At 37.5% G+C, this 26,809-nt stretch overlaps 2 protein-coding genes across 4 annotated transcripts in view; one reads left to right on the top strand and one right to left on the bottom strand.

Annotated features, from left to right (window-relative positions):
* LOC108675835 overlaps positions 1–3,909 on the bottom strand; it is a 54,079-nt gene extending 50,170 nt beyond the window's left edge. The window contains exon 1 of the mRNA XM_018163870.2: positions 2,707–3,909. Within this exon, the coding sequence (XP_018019359.1) occupies positions 2,707–3,264 (558 nt within the window). The 5' untranslated portion in view covers positions 3,265–3,909. The remainder of the gene's footprint in view (positions 1–2,706) is intronic.
* Positions 3,910–9,463: 5,554 nt separating this feature from the next.
* LOC108675837 (microsomal triacylglycerol transfer protein) lies at positions 9,464–25,383 on the top strand. 3 transcript variants are annotated; one of them, XM_018163874.2, is made up of 17 exons: positions 9,464–9,647; positions 10,263–10,289; positions 17,078–17,268; positions 17,807–18,010; positions 18,502–18,651; positions 18,892–19,057; positions 19,298–19,443; positions 20,049–20,209; positions 20,610–20,770; positions 21,430–21,548; positions 21,720–21,932; positions 22,174–22,395; positions 22,622–22,840; positions 22,948–23,166; positions 23,399–23,553; positions 23,731–23,875; positions 24,188–25,383. In XM_018163874.2, the coding sequence occupies exons 1-17, from the start codon at positions 9,593–9,595 to the stop codon at positions 24,362–24,364; spliced, it is 2,730 nt and encodes a 909-aa protein (XP_018019363.1). In that variant the 5' UTR covers positions 9,464–9,592; the 3' UTR covers positions 24,365–25,383. The 3 variants fall into 3 exon arrangements, with proteins under 3 accessions (XP_018019363.1, XP_018019364.1, XP_018019362.1); XM_018163875.2 differs by lacking the exon at positions 10,263–10,289; XM_018163873.2 differs by lacking the exons at positions 9,464–9,647; positions 10,263–10,289 and adding an exon at positions 14,624–15,319.
* Positions 25,384–26,809: the final 1,426 nt, after the last annotated feature.

Below are 26,809 nucleotides of genomic sequence, written 5' to 3'. Positions count from 1 at the left end.
GCAGTAGTTACAAGTCGCACCGGCCAGTCGCATCTGCTTTTGCCGTGTCTGCTTTAGGGCGCTTCCATTAGTGAAACTCGAGGAACACACGCAGCCTTAGGAAAACGAGCCAGATAGAGCAGAAGCATTACCGTCTAACGCCAAAAAAATAGCACAAGCTAACGCAAAATACTATAAATTTTCTAATGTTTATTAAAAGAAGGATACACGACGCCGATGATGCAGGGATAAATTTAGTATTTGATGTCACAAGCAATTCATAATTCTTATCTCAAAATATGTTCGTTTCGCAAAGATCAATTTTCTGCCTCGCGTTTTTGTTTATCATATGGAGGCCCACTGACTTTATATATTTTGAACCTCAGAGTCAGAAAAGACTTATCTTGAGTGCGACACATTTTGAATGAGTGCAGTTACCAACTGAACAGCCAGGCGTGTCTCATTTAATTAAGGGTGGGGCTAAATCTCACGTATACACCTTTTTACGAGTCAACGGATTTTAAACAAACAAAATATCGAGAGAAGATGAAATTGTTAATAAATTGCATTATTTTCATAGCAAAACCAATAAATTTTTATTGAACTAAATGAAAAAAATTTTCACTGTGCGAAAATTTCTTACTAATGAGGATAATAGCGTGCTTCTGATTTTTAAAGTAAAATATTAGTATACAGCGCGATTCAATCTAGTGACATCTGCGATTAAAGCAATCTAGTGACTTTTTTACTAGTATACAGTTCGAACACAGATTTTCTCGTGCGAAAAACTGTAGGTCATTTTTCGACATGACATACAGATGTTACTCAAGCAAATATAAAATCACATAAATACAAGGTATCTAACATCTCAAATCTGAGGCGGACACACAGTTGAAAGATCGTACGTTCTTCCAAGAGTGATTTAAGTTACTCTTAGAACAGCTTAGTTGCACTTTAAGTTAATTTTCTAGATTGTTTTCGATGCAAGTTATTTTTCATAATGTGACGCTGGGAAATGAATGATAATCAATAATCACACGATGCAATTCTCTGATTACAATCCGATTGAAACATGTTAGAATGCTTCAGCTAAATTCGCAACAATTTAAAAAGTAGACTCGTGTAATTAATTGAGTCAGCATCACTAATGAACTCGGACACCTATAACAAGTCTATTTATAGCATACCTTACTAGCAGGAGAAAGATAGAGTTCGGGATAAATAATCCATGGAATTTGTGAATCACGACATCTCTATATAATCTAATTTAGAACTACAATATCTCCAATGTTATGTAAAACCAAGCCGTGATCATTAAAGATCGACAAGTTCATTGTTCAAATCTAATGTTCAACATAGAACTCCATTCAACCATTCAACTAAAATATAGGTGAAATCCCGATTCGATAGATATTGTTGGATACCAGCTCGAAAAACAATCGTGTTTTCATAGTGTCCGGTTAATTTCACACGTTGCCGCTTACTAATATGAATAGAATCGTATCTGGCAGGGAAGCCAGCTCTTTAAAAAAATAGAACTCATGTACTCACTGCACTGAGTGACAGAGAGCGCATTTTCTCGTAGACAAAAACGTGATGTCACGGACGGACGGACGGACAGACAGACGGACGGACATGACGAGCACAATAGTGCATTTTTCCATAAATGAGAAAATGCGCTAAAAATTAAAACTTCTGCTATTAAATTGACATGTCAATAAAAAAATTTAACTATCAATATTTTTAAAGGTCTGATCAATCTACATGCATACGTATTCGTCCAAACTCTAACTCTTATCGAAATGTGGGGTTTGCTACCTCAAGAGAAAATTCTCTCATTAGGATTCTGGACTGTCACTTCAACACATATAGGCTAAAATAAAATTTGCCGCTGAAGATGAACGATGATATTTTTAAGATTTTGAGATGAAAAAAACTCAATTCTTCAATGTTGAATCAAACATAATAAAGAAAGAGCTATAAATTAATTATTCTAGTGTTGAATTTAGCCTTTAATTGCGGTGATTAAGAAAATTGAAATCCTCGTTTTTTCAATCAATGGTGTTTGGCATATTGGTTTGTCGAATCGAAGGACTGATGCTTGGCTGCTTGTTCACTGCTCAATAATGTAATCACGAACAAAGCCCAGGCCAATCGTGCAGGAAATTAATTTTAAGATCGTAGTGAAAATTTTTTAAAATGCGTATGATAACATAGCTAAATAACGAGTTCACTGGCTAATCACACTGCAGCGGATCAATTGCGCAATAAATTTCACAGTTTAAAAAATTTGACATTTCTGAAAACAGTTTCCTATTATAATTTTGATCTGCCTCACAAAAATGCAAGAGGAGACATGACATACACTCATCCTAAAAATGTGCAAAACATTAAATGAGCGCTGCGGAGCCAGAGAGGTGTTTTCGTTACCTTTCCCAATTCATCCCCAAGACTAAAGTAATCAGAGGAAGGGATGATCTCAATTAAAATCAGGGCAACGCTGCGACCCACGTGGTTGAAGGTTTCACTCTAGCGTTTATATAAGCTACAAGTACTATCAAACTGGATTGCAGTAAATTCTCCGCCAATTTGCTGCTTATACATTTCATTCAGAGATTGTTCGAAAGTGGAAAAAGTTATGTCATTCAAAGAGAAATATTGTAAGTAATTATCTGATATTGTGTTACGTTATCCAATAAAACTTTTTGTGTTGGAAATAAATCTTACCTTGACGGTGCCCGTCTGAACAAAGATGTCCGGCCGTGGGTCCTTATCAGGGCTGTAATCAACACCAGTCTGCCCTCCAACCACGGAGGGCAAACCTCCCATCACTTCACCGCCTTCGACACCATGTACGTAACCGGGCGGGACCCCTATTCGAAAGCCTCGGCCTTTCACCCACAACTTGAATTTGGAGGTCTCATTGTCAATATAATCACCTCTAAGGATTTGTAGAATTCGCTGATACTTATTTTTGGTAATTGTTTTCGTTTTGGCTGAATCGCCGTACGTTTGAAGTACCCATGGCTGATACGTATCGTGCATTCCAATGCGAGGTAGCTTTGGAGGTGGAGATGATAAGTCCCTGATTTGCTGAGCGTCTTTGGACAGTGCGATTGGAGAAGTTGAGACTGAACCCAGAGGTATGTGGTCACTTGACGAGGTGACGCTGGCAGCTGCCTCGTACGACAGACCGGCCGTCTTCCTGTCCCGTTTACGGGACTGTGTCCTGTCATGCTGGTGATGCATAGCTTTCTGGATTTGAGACGCGCTATCTAGTACCATTCTTCACATAGGTGATAGCTAGAATTAAAACCAAAAAATACTTAACGTTTCCTTCATCCACAAGAAGTGCAGGATTAAATGACGAACACTTATCTCTTCATATAAAACGTCACGAGTGTGTCTTCAAAAAACGGAAGAGTGAAACTCATCAATACTTATCCAATTGAGGAGATCGCTGTGTTGACGGAAACCACATCAAAAGTGACCAACACCGAGTCCCCGAGCAGCGCAACTATGATGTCCAAAACACTCGCACTCAATTTACGTTAAGTGGAGCTATCGATTGCAAGGTGGCGTGTCACTGGAGTTTTTTCATCAACGCCGCCCTCAAATTAGGTGGCAGTGGCCCCGAAAACATCCGCGGGAGCTCTTCAGCTGTCAGCAGGTAATGGGACAGATACAGACCTCACTTCACACCAATTAATTGCCTTACTCCAATTTCTACAGGTGTAAAAGTTAGTGTATAAATTTAATCACTCACACAATACTTCAACAAAAGATGCAGTTTTCTATAAAGACCACTAGCATATAAGTTTTTCACAATAAAATAAACTGGGCTACAGCAGCAATTTTTTGCAACTGAGTGAAGCGTGGCTTCGACTACTGGGACACACACTATCACAAACCACCTCGCACGCCGGCCACTGCGCGGCATCTGTGAAGAAGTCAGTGAGTGAGTGTCCGGGCCATCAGCAACTCTGAGGCAGGCGGGCGGGCCGACCGCCGACTTGCACACGCACACCACATCCCATAATACATTAGCACCGGCAAGGCAGCGACGCACCACACACATGGACGGCTCTGCTCATACATTACATACTTTACGCCCCAACATTACCGGGCCATTAGACGCGCCAATGCGCTTGCTTGGCTGCCTGCCAGATTCTCATTTATGAACCTTGCTGGTAACTGTCATGTTCTTCTTTGGTCCATTGAGAGGTGATATCATTTGTCATGGTCTTTCAAATACCACATCCAGCACTAATCAATGTTGACCATAATATTTGGTTTGTAGTTGTCATTTGATGTTTTTTCGTCGTTAGATTTCCGTTAACCGGTACCAAACATGATCTTGACACCCTCGAGAATCAATGTGGTTGGTACTTTTTCGTTTTGCCGCGAAGGAATTCATGAAAAAGACGGCTGACGCGACCAATGAAGTGCAAAAAGCAGAAACTTCGCCTTCGCTAGATGGCTCGTTAATCGCTAGAGTAACATCAACACACGACTCAAACAACGAGGCGGTCGACTACCGCAAGTCACACAAAGCCGCACTCAAAGGTTGCCATAGCAAGCATTGACTGTGTCAGATATGATAAGCTGTAACTTCCCATAACTAGATAGAAACTGTCTTACCTAACTGAGATTTAAGACACAATTTGAAATTTGAATTCCTAATTATAAATATATTTCCAGTTGCGTTTTTACATATGCAATTTTTTGTGAAAATGTTTGACGATGTTAATATATATTTATTTGTACATATTTATATTAATATATAAATAAAAAATTGACGTGTAAAAATTACATGACGATTGACGAAATTAGAGCCAATATCATCTGTTTCTTGAAAAAGAATGAAATTTAAACGAAATGTTGTCATTTGCTTCAAAATAATATGGGCGTAAAAATTACTTTTTAACACCTCTAGAGAATCCAGTATCTCCGATGCTACACATGTGCAATGAATTTCTAATTTTATTATCAAATATTTAACAAATTAATTTTTAAATTCTATTTTTAAACAAAAATATAGATTTTTTTCAAAATTATTTATTCAGTCAATTGGTACATGCATTGTCTACGACTTCACGCAATTGTGCAACATTTCAGATCGAGTGGACAGGTAGAAATGTGTTAAATATCGATTATAAGTTATATAACAGTAATTTTTTTTTCATTTTTTAATTTGAGAAATAAAATTTTTTACATTTTCAAAATTATTACTATAAAGGATAGCTCTGAGAAATTATTACTATAAAGGTCAGCTCTGAGAAAAATTTATGTTGAAAGACACCATGCTTTCATCATTTCGTAATTTATCAAATGAGCAATAGGCTAAACTTATTTAATAATGAAATTTTACAACACTTCTCTTTAACTTCACTTCTTGTTGTCTGTCTGCTACAAATCTTATGATCGATATTTAACACACTTCTACATTTCCAATCGATCTGAAATTTTGCACACTTGCGTTAAGTCGGAGGCAATGCATGAATCAATTGACAGAATAAATAATTTTTTTTAATTTAAAATGAAATTTAAAATTTTATTTTTTTCAATATTTGATAATATAATTTAAAAAAATATACATTTAAAAATTACTTTTTAAAGACAACACTTCCAAAGAATCCAGTACGGTATCTCCAATCTTACAGATGTACAATGAATTTCTCATCTAATTTTCGAAAATTAAAAAAATTATCTTTTCAATTTTTTAAATACTATATATAAAATTTTTTTAATATATAAATTTCTTCAAAATTATTTATTCTGTTAATTGATTCGTGCATTGCCTCTGATTTCACACCAGTGTGCAAAATTTCAGATCAATTAGACAGGTAAAAGTGTGCCAGATATCAGTTATAAGATTTGTAGCTGACAAAATTATTTTTTCAATTTTTTTAATATTGAAAAAATATATATATTTTTTTAATTTCTAAAATCATTTATTTTGACATTTGATTCATGCATTGTCTCCAACTTTACACAAGTGGGCAAAATTTCAGATCGATAGGATAAGTAGAAGTGTATTAAATTTCGATTACAAGATTTGTACAGACAGACAAGAAGTGAAGTTAAAGAGAAGTGTTGTAAAATTCATTGTGCATGCGTAACATCGGAGACACTGGATTCTTTAGAAGAGTTGTCTTTAAAAAATAATTTTTAAACGCATATTGTTTCGTTTGATCTGTATTCAGATGTTGTTCATGAATTACTTTATGACACAAATTACCAGTTTATGCCAAGCTTGGAAATTATTGATAATTTACTTATCTAAGATGTAAGCAAGATCTTAATATCTTTAATTAGTATATCAAGTTTTTATCATTAATTAGAGTATAACGCCTTGCATTGGGCAGTGATCAATGGCCAATTATCCTGACTTTCTAATTGTAAAGTTTTGAAGGAATAAACTATAAAAATTAGACCCGTTACAATGTAATGATAGTTAACTCCCGTCAGCACTGCAGTCTAATCTCTGTCATAATGCATTTCAAGATATTTTCTAGAATTGCACGAACGTTTGTTTAGGTACAATTTTACATTGAGGGATACATAAAAGTGGTTTCGCTAGTCTCCCGTCGAGAATAGTTGTGCGAGAAAATGAGAAAGTAGTTTTAAGGCACACTATTTAAAAATACTTCGCGAGTGGAATGGGAAAAGATGTCTCTTCAATATTGATACAGAAATTAAATGTTGCAATGAAGTCAGGAAAGGAGATAATTTCAGCACCAAATTCAACAATTCTTAAGAAAGTTATCTCTTCTTCAACGTACTCGTGGATTCACTTCCCAGCAGAGGACTAATCACACATACATACATGCAACGTAAGGTGCTACTGCAGTGAATAATTTAGGAACAGTCAGAAGTTGTCGCCGATTTGTCATGAGTTAATACGCTTCACGAGCTATTTCACGCACCAGCTTTGTGTAGGAAATTTTTAGATCAGCTTATCATATTATAATATTGTTGCAGTAAAAGCGTTAACGACGTATCACTTGTGTAAAAAAATGAAAATCGAATGCTCTTTCTCGGTCCTTCGTCTACAACGAACCCTTTGATTAGGAGGATACAGAGACGTTCACTCTCTCTTTCTGACTGCCAATTAAATTGCAGCTTCGAGGACCATTAAGAACTTTGAACCACAGTGGCTACTGAACGAATTTTGTAGATACTTAATATATCAAGGGTAGGTGTCTACGTAATATCATCACAATTCTTCTCTATGATTGGCTACTATGACGATTAATGATGGGTGATCTGTGTCGACAGTGCCTGGCTTGAATGTTGGTTGATGCGATCTTTCAATAGCAAGTTGCAAGTAAATTTTCTCGTTTTAATATTCTCCCAAGTAGTATTCAACAAACAACAGAACTAAGGGTTTCACAAATAACTTGATCTTGAGGACAAAATTGCAGTGTCATCGTTAAATTGTTGGTTCAATGATTGCTATCTGCTACTTTTAATAGATAATTGCTGTCTGCAACGGGCTGCGCAATGAACGTACACCTATTTTATTGATTTTTCATTTCACAGGAGTACTTATACTGTCGCTGTGAATGTAAATATTTCGCGCATTGCCAGCGGTTACGTCGTCTCAGGTCCGAATGTCGAGCGCGATTAGCTCCAGATTTAATTGCCTGCTAAATTCTTCTATTCCTCAATCGCGTCTTGTTATGTTGCGTATGTAGGAAAGACCAGTCTTGTTCTTAACGTCCCTGGTATAAAATGCGCGTAAATCCTAAAATTCAAGTCCCCAAACTAAATTTTGAGACAAAATTCCTGTCGTCATGTCTTCTATTAATACTAGCCCTACATTAGCAGTTTTTGGAAAATTAAACCATTCCGTAAATGCAAATACCACGTTCTCAAATTCGATTAGCGGGTCAAATTGAGTATATGCATATGCTAAATAATTCCTATACTTATACTGTCCCCACGGGTCATATATAATCATACTATGTCTGGTGTGTGTGGCCTTGAAGCTCAGTTAGGATACGCGTTGGTCGTCTGTTGGCTAACAGACGTCAGGTGACATGAGCCTGCCTGGCTTCACTTCGCAGCCCGGGGCCCGGCTGTAGTGGTTTGCAGAAGTGATCGAGACGTGAGCACTGTGAGACATGCTGAACTGAGCAGCGAATGCTTCGATTGTAGATCGCTATTCTGAGTGTCGAACACACCCTGTACTTTATTCTCTTTCGACAGTTTTTGAATCGGCTCTTATACAATTGCCAATGAATTGGCTTCAGTGCAATTTCTCCAACAGCAGACGATGCTTGTTTAACCTAAAATACTAGTAGTTTACATAATTTACCGGTAAGAAGGTAGCACTTTGATTGTGCCTTGATTTTGCTACTGAATTTAATGGCTTGTGTGCTAAACTTGAAAATATTGTGCAAGAAATGGCACAGCAAATGAAATTAATGCAAACGATTTCAAATGTAGTTGTGGGAGTAAAAGTTCGTTAATAATATTCCAAGTGTGACACAAGTGCGTATCTTGCCAGTCCTCCTGTTTTTAGGCACAATATTTTGGACTTGTAGCTACTGCAAAATTTTTACTCATCCTGAGGAGAAAGTTGTCTACAATACTAAATCGTTAACCTTATGAGCTAAGTCCGATTTTTTCATCCTTCCTGGTCATTTCGATTAAAATTATTTCATTGCTTTCAATTATTTCATTGGGCCTTCACGTGTCATTGGAGAACCTACTGCGTGTTTACTTGGGTGATTAATGGAATAATCATAGCAATAATTGTATCAAATAGTAGTTCAAAGACCAGTGCTCCTTGACTTTGGATCACTTTGAAGGGCTTGATTGCGGGTATCTTTGATAAGGCATTTCTCCCCTAGCCCTAACTTCCAACGTCCACAAGTAGAATGGCCTACGCTTTGGGGGTAGAACCTGTTTCATTTGCGTTTTTTTAAAAAGTGTCGAGTTATCGTTCATGAGTGTAGTTTGTAAACATCCCAGAAAGGTGAATATGTGAATATTCGACACTAGAATTAAATAGGTATTTCTGATCTGTTCTCGGTGGCACCAATAAATTCTCTTATCGAAACAACTTTCCCTGCCAATCATCAGTCCCGTGAAACGACTACTTTCATTTCAACAACCGTAATTATCGATATTTTGTAATTTGTTTCAAACCTTAAATTTTGCCGAGTAAGGAATGGACGGATTTACTGTAGATAGCTGCGGGCGGAAATTATTGCGGCATGTAGGTTAGTTGTTGGAAGCCTTATTTATTCAAATTTTCGAGTAGCAAAGGTATCGAAGGAATTTTTATCACCTGCCATTACTTGACACAACTCGCATCCCACTATCGACATGTTCAAGCTGTGCTGATTAACGAAGTTACTAATTTACGTACACAAAGGATAAAAATTCAACCTTGACCACATGTAAAAGAGAGAATAAAATTAATCCCTAATACTTCCATGTAACAATTAAGTGGGGTGTATTTAAAAGAAAGTTTCTTTTCTTGTTTTAGTCACGTGGCTTAGCGATTCATCAATCTATAAATTGATAATCTAGAAAAGTTTGTTTTGAAATTCAAAGTATTTAGTGTCTATTTACAGAATACAATAAGCTGAAAGTAACCATGCATCTATCATTCAGAGTTTTCTTCTCGTGCTTCGTGTTCCTTCTCTTCTCAGGTGAGCTTTAGTTAAGTGTTTTCTCTTGCCCGTTTCTAAATGGCACGATTTCTCTGGGCTAATTTGCACTTAGTTTGGCACTGTTATTCGATGAAAGCTTTTATTCTCTTTCCTTTTGCACATTAGGATTCATTTTATAATTGTAATTGACGTTGCGTCGTGTGCTTGTTTTTTTTCAATGTTTACTTCCCCTTGATTATGACACTGACCGCAAATATTGCTACCGTGTACCTTCTGTACTGAATGAACTACTAAGCTATAGCTCTTCTCAGCCCAGTATAATTTGCTCATGGCCTCTGTCATTCGAGAGTTTTTGATTCAATGCAAATGAATTTAAATTTCTATTATATACAGCTGTACATATTTTCAGTTTCGATTACCTATGTATTTTATTTTTGACGTGGACAACTTTATTTCTTACTTTATAAGAAGTTCGAATTATTTACATTACCTAGTAATTAAAATTGTTTAAATTTAACTTCTGTTCAACCTGTCGAGAAAATACTGAAATTTGTGGGTTGTTCGGTCTTGACACATGCAAAATACTTTGTTTTCAATGAGTATTGCTTGAATTTAACAAACTACTAACACTTGCTATTTTATCATCTTACCCAGGAACTCTCTGCTCCCAGGCTCCCACAGGTAAGAATAAGTAGGTGAAGACGCGAAACTAATTGGACGCACATAACATGGATAGCAAAGTCATTTATGTACTCGTATGATGACGAAAAGATATTTGGAAGAAACCTGACTCAATGGAAGACTTCTAAATGACTCCTTGTTTGTTAAGAGATTTATATACTCCGAAATGTCCTAACCTAACATCGTCCAAAATAGCACGATATAAAATGAATTCCAACGCCAAACGAATAAAAAACGCCGAATTCGTTAATGTGTACCTCATCGTCGAACATTGGTGAGTTTATCAGATACAAGTCGTTGAAAAAATGCTTGCATGCGCACAATTCTCAAGAGACTAGCTGTTCACTTGTTTGATACGGCAATCGTGATGTGATTGACTGATAATAATCAGAAATATCGTTTACGGGGATTAGAGTGGCATTATTAATTTGCATGCAAATATTTACATACTAGTCGCAAGCTTAAGAAAGTTGGTTACTAAATGAGCGAGTTGTGGAGTTCATTTATTAATAACTGTCCTAAAGTATAGCAGATTAAATTTAGAAATGATATCCTACAAATCGATAATGACTACTTTCAGAGTTCACCGCCTTGATTTTGAGGAAATTCGGCTTAGTAATGAAATCTCTGTAAGCTGGGAAAATAAAACTCTAGTTAACTTCACAATTAGAAAATTAATTACAACATTGTTATCGGTGAAGATGCGGATGGATAGTAAAATTTATGAGCCAGACCCTGCTGAATATAAACTCGTTAAGGAATTAGACTCCCAAGTTACATGGGGAGCAAGCCAGCCGTCCAGCGGCAGTAAGTCGATGAAAAAAGCAGTTGTTGATATGCAATTCAGAGAACTACTGTACGGCCAACTTCAGTGTTTTTCAACTTTGGCTGTAAGGGTTCAACTATATGCAAGGTTAAATTTGATTTATAGTGGTAACTGTGTGTCTCCTCCTGTTCACTCCCGTGTTTTCAACAATGGTTATTGCAGGATATATTTTTTGTCGTGGAGAGCAAGTTTATTTTACCGGCACGACAGGTAGAGCGAACAGGTATGGCGAAGGACTCGGATCAACCGCGGTACAGTTAGTGGAGGTTGCGACGTGGTGCTGTGTGGTTGTGTACTTCCTTTCTCTTGCCTTACTCTTGACTGAAACTTCTGCAAGTTTCACGAATTTTAGCCGTATACTAGAAATCCTATAATCCTACGAGCAATGCTAATATAAAATGTTTAATTTGGTCCAAAGTCTATCTTCGGATGAGTTCATGTAGAGCATTGAGGTCGCCACGTGGACACGAAAGTAATTTATGACCGAGTTCACTAAACTTCAATTCGTAACATTCATATCACCAAAATATGGAAGTGAATGAAGATGTATCGTTCTTAGAGAAGAAATGTACGATTACGACGAAAGTTTATAAAATGCTAAAGCAAATACATTTTTCAAGTGTATCTAAGTTCCACTGTGTGAGGGTGACCTACTTCCCATAATTGTAGTTCTTCGGTAATATTGGGCCTGCTTTTTCACTTGTTATTCGCCTCCCTCGAACAGTTCGTAACCATTGAAAAATACACTCTTCACTTGATAGAATTATAGATACTTTACAACTCTAATTCACTCCTCTATGAATATGCCGCCTCCCGAGTAAACATTTATAAATCGTTCCACTCTTTTTCTACTAGGCTAACTCCTTGTGGGAAAAATATAGTGAACTTGCTTTTTCCAATGTAAACCCTTATTTTAACATTATTTAAGTTGTAAATGCTCAAACTCTTCAACGTGCTTTAATACCTGCACGAGTTTGTGAAGAATTACATTGAGGTGTGCCTAATTTACGATTTTTGATCAACCCGAGAATTTTACATTTGCTTTCATTCAACATTCGCACATCTTTCCTAATTTCGTCTCTGTGAATAGTAATCGTGAATTTATATACTTTCAGTTCTTGCTGGAAAAGCATAAGATAACAAACATGGCCTGCCTATAACTGTGAACCCCAAAAGTGAATCATGGCACACCGCTAACGTCGGAATACAATAATTATGTTCATTTCTCTTTATAGCCGGAAAATTCGGACACGACGCCTGTTTTTAATTTTGTGCGGCCCTTATTCATTAAATAGCGAATGCGGCTTATAATCTCTTGGAAGTTTGTATGCTTGGTGTGAGCTTATTCCGTGAGTGTCGAACTTGAACGACGATAATTAGAGGAATATTTCTTTCACCTGTTTGCTTATTTTTCACTGTAATTATACTTGAATTTGTTACACTGAATATTCTCGCTAATCACGCTGCGCAACAGCTGTGACTTCGGGCTGCAAGCCTGAGATACTAAAGGATAGGATGCGCTTTCCAGTCTCAATGTTTCCGATTTTTTATGCATCGCGTTCGACTCGGTTTGAGCAAGATTGCTGGGCTTGAGCATTTCTTTTTTATTTAGTATTTCCTCTTTTTTGCCTATCAGCTCTGTGAAATCTAAAACGACTTCAAATTATAACTACTTTTTCGTCTTTTAATGATGAAAAAGTGTGTTAGGGATTCATTTCCAGCTTTCGTTCCCCTGACATTCCCCGTGCAAAACGCGATACTACGTACTAACCAGCCCCCATGGAACGTTATGTACGAAAGTCATTGACGATGATCAATGTATCGGACTTGACCCTTAGCCTAATGACGGTAACTCTCATACCCAGGACTTTAGACACTAATATCATTGACGACCGATAATGAATCCGTCGCTAAGAGATTGATTAATCCACCATTTAAACACGCGGACTTGGAATGCCCATGCAGGTTCCTGGACCGATCGAGTTCCGAGAAACCTCCTAACATTGCAGCAGGTTCGTCATTGCTTTCTTTTCCAACGAGGATGCGTGCGGTCTTGGCACTGCTGTGTCGAGCGAATGATACTCTCTCTTGGAATAGTTTATTCAAAAGACTCAATTTGCCGATTAATTTGCTTGCATTACGAATTAAATAAAGCGACATTTTCCCCGAATTTGGCATGTTCTCTCTCTGACAACTGTTACGAAGTTTTAATGGAGATGTGTTAGCGTTTACCAACATGAATTTAGAGATTAAACCGGTTTTCTTATCCGTAGTTGATTTAAAGTAAGCGAGTAATAAAGATGTTTACAATTTTTTATCTCAGAAAAAATTATGAGCTGATTTTGAAAATTCTACTTTGATACTCAATGATTGTATCGTGATCGCCTTTTCACTTAGATATTAATTAAACTGCTTAACAATCGCTTTAGAAGAGTCTTTGAGTAGAAAAGTCGTAAAAAATGTATACAGTAAGTGGCGTGTCTGTGGTATTGCGTCATTGTTCTTGATCTATTTTCGTCAATTCAATTTCGCCAACCATAGCACGGTATCTGCTGCAAGTACAAAATACAATAAATATATTATATACAAAAACCTTTCATGTTAATTTCTCACGTAATTAGTCTATCAGCAGCCGCGCGTCGATTAATTTTCCGTAAGAATGACGCGAAAGACTCTGTATTAAGGTGCCCCTTGCTGTGCTCTTCTCTTTCAAACGACGGAGCAAGACGTGGCCCAAGAATGAGGCCACGACAACTGTAAGCTTACCTCCACCCGCTCCCCCTTCCTCAGCAGTCCAGCTGAAGCCTCATTGCATGTTTGTTCTTGTGCGTCTCTACCTCCTTGGCGTGTGCTCTTTCTAGTTCAGGAGTTATACAGTAACATTCATAGCCATCTGAATTCAGATTGGTTATTAAGGTTATATTTGTATTATCTTTCAACAACATTATTTATTTCCTGTGTTATAAAGTTTTAGATATATTATGTTTAAATTTATGGGCCCTTTTCATCTGGTCTACCGAGTACGTTGTCATTAACCACTGAGCTTGTCTCGTAAACATCTATTCTTGTATCGGTTGATCTATCAATGGTACTTGATTGTGATAAGATATTGCCGAAAAGATCGAAAACACATTAATATTGAAACTGAACGCTCATCGTGGATTGTCAGACAGATACGTTCAAGCTCAATTAATTGGCTGAGAACACGAAGTATTTTATAAGAAACATTTTGCATCTTTTTGTTTGAAAATCATCTCGTTCATCTTAACATTTCTGATTGTTTGACAATGTTCGATAATGAGTTCCTTGCTGGAGTATTCTGCAAGATTTCGTAGAAGATGGTTTAACACGAAAATATACTGAACGCAAATTTAAATCTGAGGAATCTTTCGTAAGAATGCCAGAAATTTGCATGAACCAAATTAGTTGTAGTTCGGCTTTTCGTGTACAATCCATTTTGTTCCGTTAGTGTATCAAAATTCCAATTATGAAGGAACAATTTGAAGTGTATTTATCTTTGCATTTATTACAGTTACATTTGCTTCTCACATGGACACACGCTTATGGCATCCAGTGAATTGGTTGAATTTTGGACGAGTACAGAATCATTTTTACTCGCAGTGATAAAATAAATTGATAATTTCAAGGAATACTCAATGGAATTGAGTATAAATGAAATTTTGTCAGTTCGGATTCTAATCTAATTTAGTGACAAGCTATGGCTGGCGTAATTTGAACGCGGTAGAGTTTTGTTGCATAGGAGCATTCGTGGTTTGAAACTAGCTAGTGTGTTAATGTGTCCGATTTTAATATGTGGCGGAACAATTCTCACTGAGAATTAATCTAGATTACAGTAAAAAGTGTATTCTATAGTTTTATGAAGGCAAAGTTGGATATCCGGGATTTGAATTTGTGCGATGCGGATTTGAAAGAGAGCATCCATCTTCCAAGTTCTGATATCAAAATCCTGTGGGATCGGGTCGCAGCCCATTTCAGATCATGAAATGTCGCTCGTTGCTCGATGAATCCTTTATTAGTGTATCAGTGATGTGTTTTAGACGCTACCTGTAGCTTGAAATGGCGCAGAAAGAGTTTATAAAAAGAATGCTAGGCCGAACTTTAGCTTTTTGCGTGTTGTGTTTGAGTTCACTCCTACATACTCTAGCACCTGCTCAAGCCTTCGTTTTATTATCTTCGTATCCTGGTAAGTGTCGCCGTTTCTGTGTGAATAAAACCTTGTTTATTGCACTCTTTAATGGCTTTCACTAATTAACTTCAATATTGATAACTGTTTTCATAAGGTAATACCCGCAGTAATTAAACATTTTCACTGTGTATGATATGCTCGAGTGTGCGAAATACAATCCAGCGGCCTTCGCATAACATTCCTGGGTACAGTTGGAAGAGTTGGTCAAGGCCAAACAAAGGACGCTCGATAGAAGAAAGCTCCAAATCCACACGCTTCTCTTCTGCATTGAAGCTCGTCGTCTGATACTTGACCGAGTGCAGCCGAGCCGTTCCACTAGGGCCGGGGAAAGCGTTCTCTCTCTCTGTGTAACGGCACAGGATCAGAACGACCGATTGCCTTGCTGCCTTGCCGAGCCATGAAACCCTGTGATGACACACAACCGCCTCCTACCTACAGCCCTGCCCTCCTCCCCTCGCTTCTACAGAATTACAGGGAAAGCGACTGGTTATAGGAGAAACAAGGATGTTACTTATCCTGCTTCAACACAATTATCGTCTTCACTTTTACTGATAGACTGGAGAGTAATTTATTTGTTTATTTCTTAATCACGTTTTCGTCCAACTTCTTTCATTTGTAATTCAAATTGAGGTAATATTTTTCAGTGACAAAAAATTACTGTTTAAAGACAACACTTCTGAACAATCCAGTGTCTTGGATGTTACACATGTACAATGAATTTCTAATTTCATTTTCAGATACTGAAAAAAAAAATTATTCTTCAAATTTGTTTAAAAATTAAAATTTTTGTAAATTCTAAAAATTATTTGTTCTGTCAATTGATTCATGCATTGTCTCTGACTTTATGCAATTGTGCAAAATTTCAGATCAATTGGACAGGTCAAATTATGTCATATATAGATTATAAGATTTGTAGGAGACGAAATTATTTTTTTATATTTTTTTAATACTGAAAAAAATTATATATTTTTTTTAATTTATAAATTTTAGATTCTGTCAATTGATTCATGCATTGTCTCCAACTTTACGCAAGTGTGCAAAATTTCAAATCGATTGGACAGGTAGAAGTGTGTTAAATATCGATTATAAGATTTGTAGCAGACAGACAGACAGACAGACAGACAGACAGACAGACAGACAAACAAGAAGTGAAGTTAAAGAGAAGTGTTGTAAAAAAGGAGCGCACTTCGTAAAATACTTCACGTAGCTTCAATACTACATGGTGAACAATTCGATCTCCATGTTAATGACTTTAAATTTTTTTTAATAATATTGCGATCGTACTCTGGAAGTAGCCATACTCTCAACTTCCAACAAAGAGTTCTTTTTTCTTATGGAAAGCTACAAAATAAAATACATGCGTGCTAATGAATCCGGTAAGATAAACTGGTGATTTTTATGAAAACTTGTTTCACATACTGTATTAATCAGAAAGCACTGGTGGACCCGATTTGACACTAGTCAATCAAAATCATGGATTATTTTGAGTGTTAATTATAGGCATTTTTTGAGCGTGTTGCACAAACAAAATACGCTTAGTTTTCTAGTAAATTTTCAAACATCGGACGTAAAATTTTTCATAACTTACGGCAAACAGTAACTTTTTGCTGGACTCGGCTTCTTTTTTTATTAGCTCGATAGTTCACTAGTGTTCCGAAGATAATAAGTTCCCAAATCACTGTCATTTCAGTTTTTGTTCTACTTGAACCATAGTTATTGAAGGCCCACTATTTAGACGTACACATTTTGTTGCAGCTTTGAGTCGTCAGTATGAGGTTGGTACGGCGTACGAGTACAGCTACGAGACGTCGGTGCTTCTCAACGAACCTCAACCCAAGCCCGTCTCTTCAGCCAAAGACGTTGGCTTTAAACTGAGAGGGAAAGTTCAAGTAACTCCCGTATGGCAGCACTCGAACAATCCTCACGAACAATTACTTCGGATAACGGTAAGTGAGAACCCTGATCGACACTTGCTTAAATTCGCTTTATGTGTATATTCTTCTGACTCGTTTAGTTCATATATGTGATCGACTTCAGTGTCTATGTTGTTTTGGACAAGAAAAATTACCAGTCTGGTGATTGTAATATGGATGTTGTTTAGTGCAATATAAAGATGCATTGTTTGAATCCTATATTTTTATAAGGGAAGAATTTTCGCGAAGATAGTCGGATTTACATATTTTAACAGCATGTTTTATGTAAAAATTTCTTCTCGTCATTTCAATCTTAGATTGTTTGCTTCAAATGCCGTGGTTCTTTCTAAAGGAGTGTATAAAAACGCGAGCTTTTGAGTCAACTTTTTTATTTAATAAATTTTACTATTGATAATTGGAGTCTACGTTGCGTGGGTATTATTAGGTCTTCTCAAAAGAAATTAAACTCTCGAAAAGATAATTTATTGTCTGCTTAATAATATTTCATTGATTGAAAATATATTATTCAAATTCAATTTGCTATGAATAATTCCATACGATGGTCATGCAGGTGGAGTCCTCGAAGCTGTCGGTCAAGGCCCGGCAAGGTCCGACGCCCGAAGGTTTCGTGGACAAATCCTCGCGGGTCGATGCCTTCAGGAACGATCCCATCTTCGTCTGGTGGAGCTCAGGGAGGATCAACAAAATTTTTTCTGTGAAAGGGGAAGACATTTCAAGCGTCAATATGAAGAAGGGTATTGCCAGTATTTTGCAGGTACGTTTAGTTTGACGTTCGTATCAGGGTTTAAAATTTTCGCAGTAATTTTCTGTAAGTTCGTACCAAGTACTTTCCCAAAAATTTTTTCTTAACATCAGGGATTCGCAGTGCTAGCCGTTGTCATCTTTAACGAACACTTATACTATATTTTTTGTGATGCACGTTTTATTCTGCTATTGTTTCCCTCATGGGCTCCTGATTAATATTGAAGCTGGTTGATTTTCTGCATTTATGCCTCACTTCGCCTTCGATTTACGATTTGAATGCAAATCATAACAATAATTGTGTCATGCAGACTCGGATTAATAGAATAGAAGTGTCGGCACTAAAGAAATAGGCCCATGGCTTATTGCCGATTCATGCAAGCCTCATTCACGCCAAATGATTAGTACAAAATACATGAAAGTTCTGATGCCGTCTAAAGGCAGAATACCATATTGCTCTAAAATATTTCTGCTCAGATATTATCGAACATCAAAACTTTTCAGGTGCAGACGAGTGTAGTAGAGAGAGAAGAAGTCGACGCTTCGGGTCGTTGTCACGTTCACTACGTGACGGGAGACCCTGGCAAAATAGTCAAGCTCAAAAGCAACTGCATTCCTCTTAATTTACCGATTTTCTATAACCACACCAACGAGGTAACCTGCATATGAGCTTATTTACTTGTATTGTTTCATGGACATGTAGAAATAAGTTTTGATTAAGCTGTCGTTTCTATTACTTGAATGTTAAAGAGATTTTAGGGGATAATTGCGTGTAAGTTTATGCCAAGTCTCTTTGCTAGCCCCGTATCCCCAATGGCAATGCGACTCTGTGCTCTGCATTGGTATCGCCAAAGTTAGCATAGTTAATTATTAATCTGTGTGGTTTATTTTAAGGTCCTCGGGGCTGAAATTCGCAGCACTGCTAGTGTGAGCTACGAATTGCGACCAGCGGACGGAGTTATCATGCAGGCCACTGGTCTCGAAACCCATTTTCTGCGGGTGGTGGCTCGCAAAACTTCGGCCTCGGAAGTAATAAGCAGAATAACGCTCCAATTTACCGGTCAGTTCCAAGAGAAATTATTCGTAGTTAGTTAGTCTGCAGAAATCATTTAGAGACTAGAGCGTTGTTCAAATATTTTGCAACTAGTACTAAATAATTTTTCTACTCGCGATACCTTTCGCTGCTGAATATATTTGAATTCATTTCGATTCAACAGGCACATATCATGATTTTTTACTGCCTATTTGTACGAATTAGAGATTTTTTAAATCTCAATTGAATTGCATACTTCTTTCTTAGGAGAGAAAAAAACGAGCGTGAGTTCCCCCGTTGGTGCCACCGAATCAGAAGTAATTCGAGATCTTTCCAAAAAGACTAAGTTGGACCTGGAGGCCGGAGATTTGACTTCTAGGGAAGACGTCCGGGATTGCATCGCCTGTAAATCGGTAATTCGATTTTGAATGTTATATAGAGAGTCTTTGTTTCAGTTTTAATCTGAATAGCTCGAATATTTCCAAAGATTCGGAAAGTTGCACGAAGTCTCAAAAACATCTTCTGAGTACCCGTAACCTCGAGAAAAAGAGATGTGGTATAGTTAGCTTCGATACGTAAGTTTCTGGGATGTAAATTAATCGGTTATTCCTGAAGTGTTGAGTGCTTTTCATTGGTGAAAAAACAGAGCGGTCGGAAGTGGTTTGGAAAATACTTAAAATGTATTTTTTATGATTTCTAGTTGGAACCAGTAGTGGTAGAGCCACTGCCAAAGTTCTCGCCGTGCTCCCCGACTAAATCAGTAACTTGTTCAATATGAGACTCGATCAATTAACATTTATGAAGCACATCTCTAAATGTGCATATTCGGCAGCGGGCGCCATTTTAATTAACGGGAATTATAGTCGATTGAGATTTCATTACCAAAAAGTGTCATTGATGAATATTTCAAGATTTTTTGAGGGTTACTCTCATTCTAGTTTATCCGATTAACTAACGGTTGGATTGTTCCTGAAAAACTTAGTTATTTTCATTTTGAAGCTAACATGTTAATTTTCAGCTCGCGGATCTCGTGGCGAACTTTAGAAGTGCGCTTAATGCCAATAACCTCGGATCACAAAGTTCTGCGTTGGCTTTCATAAGACTATTGAGGAAAATGAGGGAGAGTTCAGAGGCCACCATCAAAGCGATCTTGACTTCGAAGAAGAACAATAAAATTCTGTGAGTCATAAATGAGTTTTAAGCATTTTTTGAGCGTAATTCATTTTTCAAGATGAGTAATTCATTATTGATATTTCGGATATCATACATTGATCATATGAAGGTAATATTAGTTAAGTTTGAAAATAGAATTCGAACCTACTATTGATGAGTAGTGATGGAAATGTAATTCTTTCCATTTTAGGCAAAAAAAAAAAATTCTTGTCATCCTAAAAAGGAAATTAAGATCGAACTGTCATCAGCACCTTAAATATTCTTAAATTTTTATTTAAATGGCTTCTCCCCAGATATGTTCATTTAATGTGGGTCTATTATTAAGATTCCGCGCTCCGCCTTTTTTTCATTAGAGACGTCATGTCAGAATCAGACTGCACTTATTGCCATAATTTTCTTGTTGCAGGCTGCAACTCTTGGACATCGTCGCCAGCACCCAGACGTCGGCAAGTCACAAAGCTGCCATGGGTTTTCTTAACTTCCAAGAAGAACGTAAAATTCTCCTGCCCGAGCGATACCTCCTGACTGCGTCGCTGGCTACACACCCGTCAGCCGAGTCCATCAACGGTACGCAATGCCCGGGCCACCCGTCCGGTTAATTGGTTAATTGGCCAACGTGTTTGCTTATGATTGGCCTGCGTAAATGTCTGTCGTGACTGACCTGCGTAAATGTCTGTTGTGATTGCCGTATGTAAATGCCTGTGATGGGCCAACGTGCAAGGTTGATTAGACGATTATGATTATTATTATTATCAATTATTAGACGGATTATTTATTATGATTAGACGGATATGATTATTATGGCCGACATACATGGCGACGTCAATGATTGTCATGGTCGGCAATGGACTCGATATGCAGATGTTATTGGTTGTGATTCCTTCATTCGATAATTATTTTACGACTGACGTTGAACATGAAATTTTTTACGCCCAATTAATTTCTTATTATTTCCAAATGGCATGGTCTCTCTCTCTATCCCTCTCTGATGGAAGACGACTAAAATTCAATTCTCTACCGAAAAAATTTTAATCACATGAAAGAACTATTATCACTGTCAATTGTTGTATACATTACTGAGTGGTCAGTTATGCTATTTTTCCCATGCTAGATTCGTTACTCTTCACTCAGTATTTTCGGTACTATAAAATTTCCCCCATCGATATTCCTCGTAACTGAAATTCACTAGTCTGTTGGTCTGATGCCTTTTCCTCATTTCGCCAAAGATTTCTTTAACCTCGTCAAGAGAGGAGTGAGCAACAAGCATTTGTACGAGACGCTTGTTTACACCGTGGCTTCACTTGTGAAGACCTATTCCAGGATGCCGGATAACGCTGACAAGCCGGTTAGTATTCATCAATATCAGCTAGCACAACTTGATTTGCCTCAATTATTTGATTAATAGAGACATAAACGAATATTACTTTACAACATTATAGGTCCCTGTACAAAGCATTACAATATTATAGGTACCATGCCAGGCAAAGTTTTCAAACATTAATGTTCGTCCGTGCAGTTAATCGCTGAAGCTTCCTCGTATTTCCAAGAGAAATTGGGCAATTGCGACGGCACTCCGTGCACTATGCTGTACGTGTCCGCCTTGAAGACTCTGCAGCAGAAGCAGTCGATCCCTCTGCTCTTGGACGTCGTGCGCAAGGCCCCGAAGAAGGCTGCTATAAGTGCTATGCGCGCCATTCAAACAATGCCCAGCAACTTTATAGATGATCGAGTGAGCTCAAATGATGCCTTTTATATGTTGATTAAATTGACAAACATTATCAAAGGAGAAAGCTCAATTTCAACAAGTCAGTAATTATTTATAGATTCGGATTCGCAGAGATGGATTCTTTTAAATTGTTGATGTTCAGATTTCAAAGAATCTATATGCGAGTCATTGTGACTTGCAAATAGTTACAGCATTCATTATTAACATTTAACTAAATTGATAACATTCATATGTATATGTTCAGATAATCAAGCAACTGGAGAAAATTTTCTTTGGACTTGATAGACGGCATGACTCTTCGGTAAAAATCATCGCCGCTGATATGCTCCTGCAACACACGCCTTCGGAAGAGTTCTTAAAAATGCTCCTGTTGCAAATCCGAGATCAGAAAAACAAAGAAGTTAATACAGTCCTTCTATCGAAGATACGTGACATGATGGATAAAGGAAACCAGGAAGTTTCTGAGGTATTGTCTGTTTCTTCGCTTCTAGTTTCGACTAGAAAGGGTACTTCAGTACTTTCTTGGATGCTTAAATATTGTTGCAATTAATATTATTATTGCTCTGAAAACGATACATTGTTTTTTTGACAAGTTGCCGTACGTGTAACAATTTTTCCTTCCAGATTTAGAGAAAATTTATTTATATTTAGCATTACTATTAAATTACTAACTGAATTATTGGACGCTACAGGTATTCAGGAAAGTTATCAGATCGCCAGAAGTTGGCAACTACCACGTGCTAGGCCAGAACGGCCTGTCGTCAGCCTTCTCCCGCCCTTTCACAGCCGGCTCCCTCAACGCCGCAAATGCTTCTTTTTCCAACGTTCTTGAGATCAACGGAGGCCTTTTGAAGCGCTCAACTGTCGATGTTTTCGTCCGCAACCACAACGAAAGCATGCGACTGCTCTCGGTAAGCCTTAATGCATTCTATACTGAGATTTATTTTATATTCAATTATTACAACCAAATACTGTGAATCAAATAATAACAGTAATAGTAAATGTTATTTGGTAACAGTTCGGCATGTTTGCTGGTGGTCTGGACATGTTCGGTGGAGGATCAGAAGACGACGACGTCACTGAAGAAGACCAACAGGAAGTCGAGGATGCCAATGCTGGCATCGAAATAACTCTCATGGATACTCAATTACGACCGTACGTCTTCTTCACCAGCAAAAGTGAACTCATGGGTCATGTTTGGTCTGGAACTGCTTCAGAACGAACTACTGCACTCCAGGTGAGACAGAGACACATCAAATCTTGTTTATTTCACTTGTTTTGAAAAATCCTAAGCAAACAAGATTCCTAACAACAAATTAATGTACTGTTTTTAATTTCGAAGACATAAAAAAATAAACTTGTGCGCGATTTCTCTGCATGAAAGTAACCCTTTCCCTGACACGTATTTTATGTTTTTTTCATATAACTTAATTTCGTCTGAAGTGTTATTTCATATTTCATTATTCCAGGGTTCTGCTCTTCTCCATGATCACCTCCAGCGTGTGCCGCTACAGAATGGATTTACTATCGAGATGCTCCTTACAGGCTCAATATCTTACGACTTTGCCGGCCAAGTTCAAATTTCCCTATGGAACCAAAACGCTCATAGTCTCGTTGAAATTGGGTAAGCGACCTGTCCTTTTATTTAACTTCCTGTTGACTTGACTAAGAGGACTTTTTATCATTCAATGTCGTGAAAAAACCAGATACATATAATTGAAGTTTGCACGTTTAGTTTATTTAGTATTATGTATCATGCGTGTTTGATAAAAAGTTAAATTTGTAATTCCCTCCTTGACAGCGCTGGTATGATCATACAAGGACAAGCTCGAGTGGACACGAGCTTTGTTCAAACCATGATCGAGTTCAATACGGGTGTACAAACCAGGCTGGATTTCGTCTCGGATCTGGAGTTCGGCAGCGGAGTGGCCATGTGCATGCAAATGGTAAAATACTTTAGAGAACAAAAATATCATTAACTTTAAAGGGTAATTTGATGATTTCTACTTGCTATTTAAAATATATGAAAAATGTTGAATTGAGACAGCATTTTTCAAAAATGTAATTCTTAGAAGAGGCCATTATTTCTCAAATAATTGGTGCTCGTCAAAGCTGATGAATTTTTAAGTGAAGATTTCATGCAAAATTCGCAATGACCACCACGGTCAAGCCCACAGTGATTTTTCAACATTCCAACATCCAAATTTCTGCAATAAAACGAAACTTCGATAATTTCACGTACACTTATTTTTTTGCAGAGTCAGCCAAACTACGAGATAATCGAGAACGTACGCAAGCTGGAACGTATACCTGGCAGCAATTATGTGCTGCGCAAGTACAAAAAACGAACAATACCAGGGCCGGGAAAAACTTATGTAATGAACAAGAAGAATAGCCTTTTATGCAATAAAATGTTTGGTAGCGAAGAACGTTGAGATTTTTTAAGTAAACCAGTAATATACCCCACATATATGTTCTGTTGTACATTGATTGCATGTGTGAATAGATAAGAATGGCATTATCTATTGTGTGTATAAAGCTCTCCGTATTGTACGTTAAAACATTTCCTGTCATTATATTCTCATTATTATATTAATTTCATGGTAAAAGTTTAGTCCTGAGGACCATTTTTTTATATATGACAATTTTTTCTGCTGTCGCATGTTAGGATAGGCTGCAGGCTAGCTGAGAAACTCAGCGGGACGCTTTCGCCTAGTGTGTTGTTTCAAGAATTGAATGTTATGAATTTCAGTGCAATGCCATGCTAAAATTTTTTCATTAATGTTCAGCGTTTTCGAAATGAAATGTTCAGTGTTTTTGAAATGAATTGTTCAGTGTTTTATGTTGTTCGAGTGTTTTTGACTCTGGCTTGATGTTGTTGGAGTGTTTTTTTTTTTTTACTCTGGCTTGATGTTGTTGGAGTGTTTTTGTCTCGGGCTTGAGGTTGTCGATGAATTTATCTTGAAAATTAATAGCTGGCTCTCTCTGTCCTAGCGTAAAAAAATGAGGGAAGAGACAAAACTTATTCGTACCCATGTTCAAAAAAATAAGTGAAGTGCTCGCAATTTAATATGCATTGCAATGATAATTGGCAAGTAACATCACGGTTTAGTGGCCGTCAAGTTCAGTTGATATTTTTTTAAGATCGTTTGTGATATTCCATGACATTTATGATTGTTTTGAGTTGCCTTCTGAGTTGCTTCGTTTGATCACTTACATTTTCGTGTCATGTGCTGCTTCCATATCCTCTGATTCATTCCTAAAAAATTGTAATATTCTTCATTTTAAAGAATACGAGTGTCGTTAAAGCCGCCAAGACGAGCAAACAGGTCAAAATGTTCCGCAATTCGGGTGTATATATGCATTTTAATTCGCAAGTTATTATAACCATCAAGTTATTCCACGTTGTAGAACTTTTCAATAATTGTGATATGAAATAAAGTGAATGCTCAATGATATATCTTTTGTTTTACCTACGTTACTTTTACCTCAGCTCAGCTGAGGCTCAGCTGTTCCGCCAGTCCAAATTTTCGAGGGAACTTTTCTATACTCAACTCAACTCAGTTTGGAAGTTTTCTCCGTTCAAAAGGTTTAGTTCGTACATTTTACAATGGCTGGACAGAAAATAAAAAAAGATAGTCGAAAAGCCCTCTACGGTCTCCAGTAAAAAAAGTAACAATCTGCCCAGCTAGAGACAAAAGTTTGCAAACACTGCAAAGTGATCTATCTGAGCAAAGTCCAGAAAGAATTAGCAACCGTCCTGGTCGGCCCATTGACAGTATTCTTTCAAAAAACCTTGAACGAAGGAACTCTGCCGTCCGACTGGAAAGAAGCTCAAGTTACACCATTGTTCAAAAAAGGTGACAAAAGCAGCCCCGGCAACTATCGCCCTGTCAGTCTGACAAGTGTTGTTTGTAAGCTAATGGAATCTGCTGTGAGGGATAGGATTATCGATCACTTGACTGCTCACCATCTCCTATCAGATTGTCAACATGATTTTATTGCCGGTAGATCCTACACCACTAACTTATCATCTACGTTGAACGATTGGACTCGCCTGCTGGAGGAAAGGGAGCCAGTGGATGCATTGTACCTCGATTTTTGCCAAAGCATTTGACAGTGTTCCGCATGAGCGGCTGTTGCGTAAAGTGAAGCCTTTGGTAATTGAAGAAAATGTACTCCAATGGATCAGAGATTTTCTAGTAGGTAGACGACAACGTGTCAGTATTAACGGAACCATGTCAGATTGTGCATCAGTGCGCAGTGGCGTGCCACAAGGAAGCCGTTCTTGGGCCTATTTTGTTCGTTGCTTTTATAAACGATCTGCCAGAAGCAGTGTCCAGCGTGTGTTCCATGTATGTCGACGACACAAAAGTTTATAATATAGTGAAGGATGCGTCAAATACAGCGAAATTGCAAGATGATCTCGACAGTTTAGTCAACTGGGGTGATACGTGGCAGCTGCGGTTTAATGCTATGCTGACAAGTGTAAAGTACTTCACCTCGGGAAGAACAATGAACAGCAAGATTACAGTATGAGAAGACATGGTTACAACGAGAGAGTAATGATTGAAAAGTCTAATGTGGAATAAGATTTCGGTGTTTATGTCGACAAGAAGCAGAAATTTTCTAAGCATGTTGCAACGCAAGCTAACACATCTAACACACTTCTTATACTAATCCGACGCTCATACGAGTTCCTAGATGCTGAAGCGAGGAAGCAGTTGTTTGATGCAGTCGTGCGCCCGAATCTAGAGTTTGGAAACGTTGTGTGGTCATCCAGATTTGAAAAGGACAAAAATTTAATAGAAAATGTTTAAAGACTTGCAACAAGGATAGTTCCAGGCTTGAAGGGCAAGTCCTATGAAGAAAGATTAAAG

Source organism: Hyalella azteca, unplaced genomic scaffold (genome assembly GCF_000764305.2).
Source record: "Hyalella azteca isolate HAZT.00-mixed unplaced genomic scaffold, Hazt_2.0.2 contig8429, whole genome shotgun sequence".
Lineage (NCBI taxonomy): Eukaryota > Metazoa > Arthropoda > Malacostraca > Amphipoda > Hyalellidae > Hyalella > Hyalella azteca.
This window is presented reverse-complemented; position numbering and strand designations above follow the sequence as displayed.

What these genes read in the sequence shown, in the direction of transcription:
- LOC108675837 (XM_018163873.2), top strand. Translation starts at nt 15,193, where the DNA reads ATGGCGCAGAAAGAGTTTATAAAAAGAATGCTAGGCCGAACTTTAGCT. An exon ending in CATAGTCTCGTTGAAATTGG is followed by an intron (nt 23,554 to 23,730) that starts GTAAGCGACCTG and finishes CCTCCTTGACAG; the next exon opens with CGCTGGTATGATCATACAAG. An exon ending in TGGCCATGTGCATGCAAATG is followed by an intron (nt 23,876 to 24,187) that starts GTAAAATACTTT and finishes ATTTTTTTGCAG; the next exon opens with AGTCAGCCAAACTACGAGAT.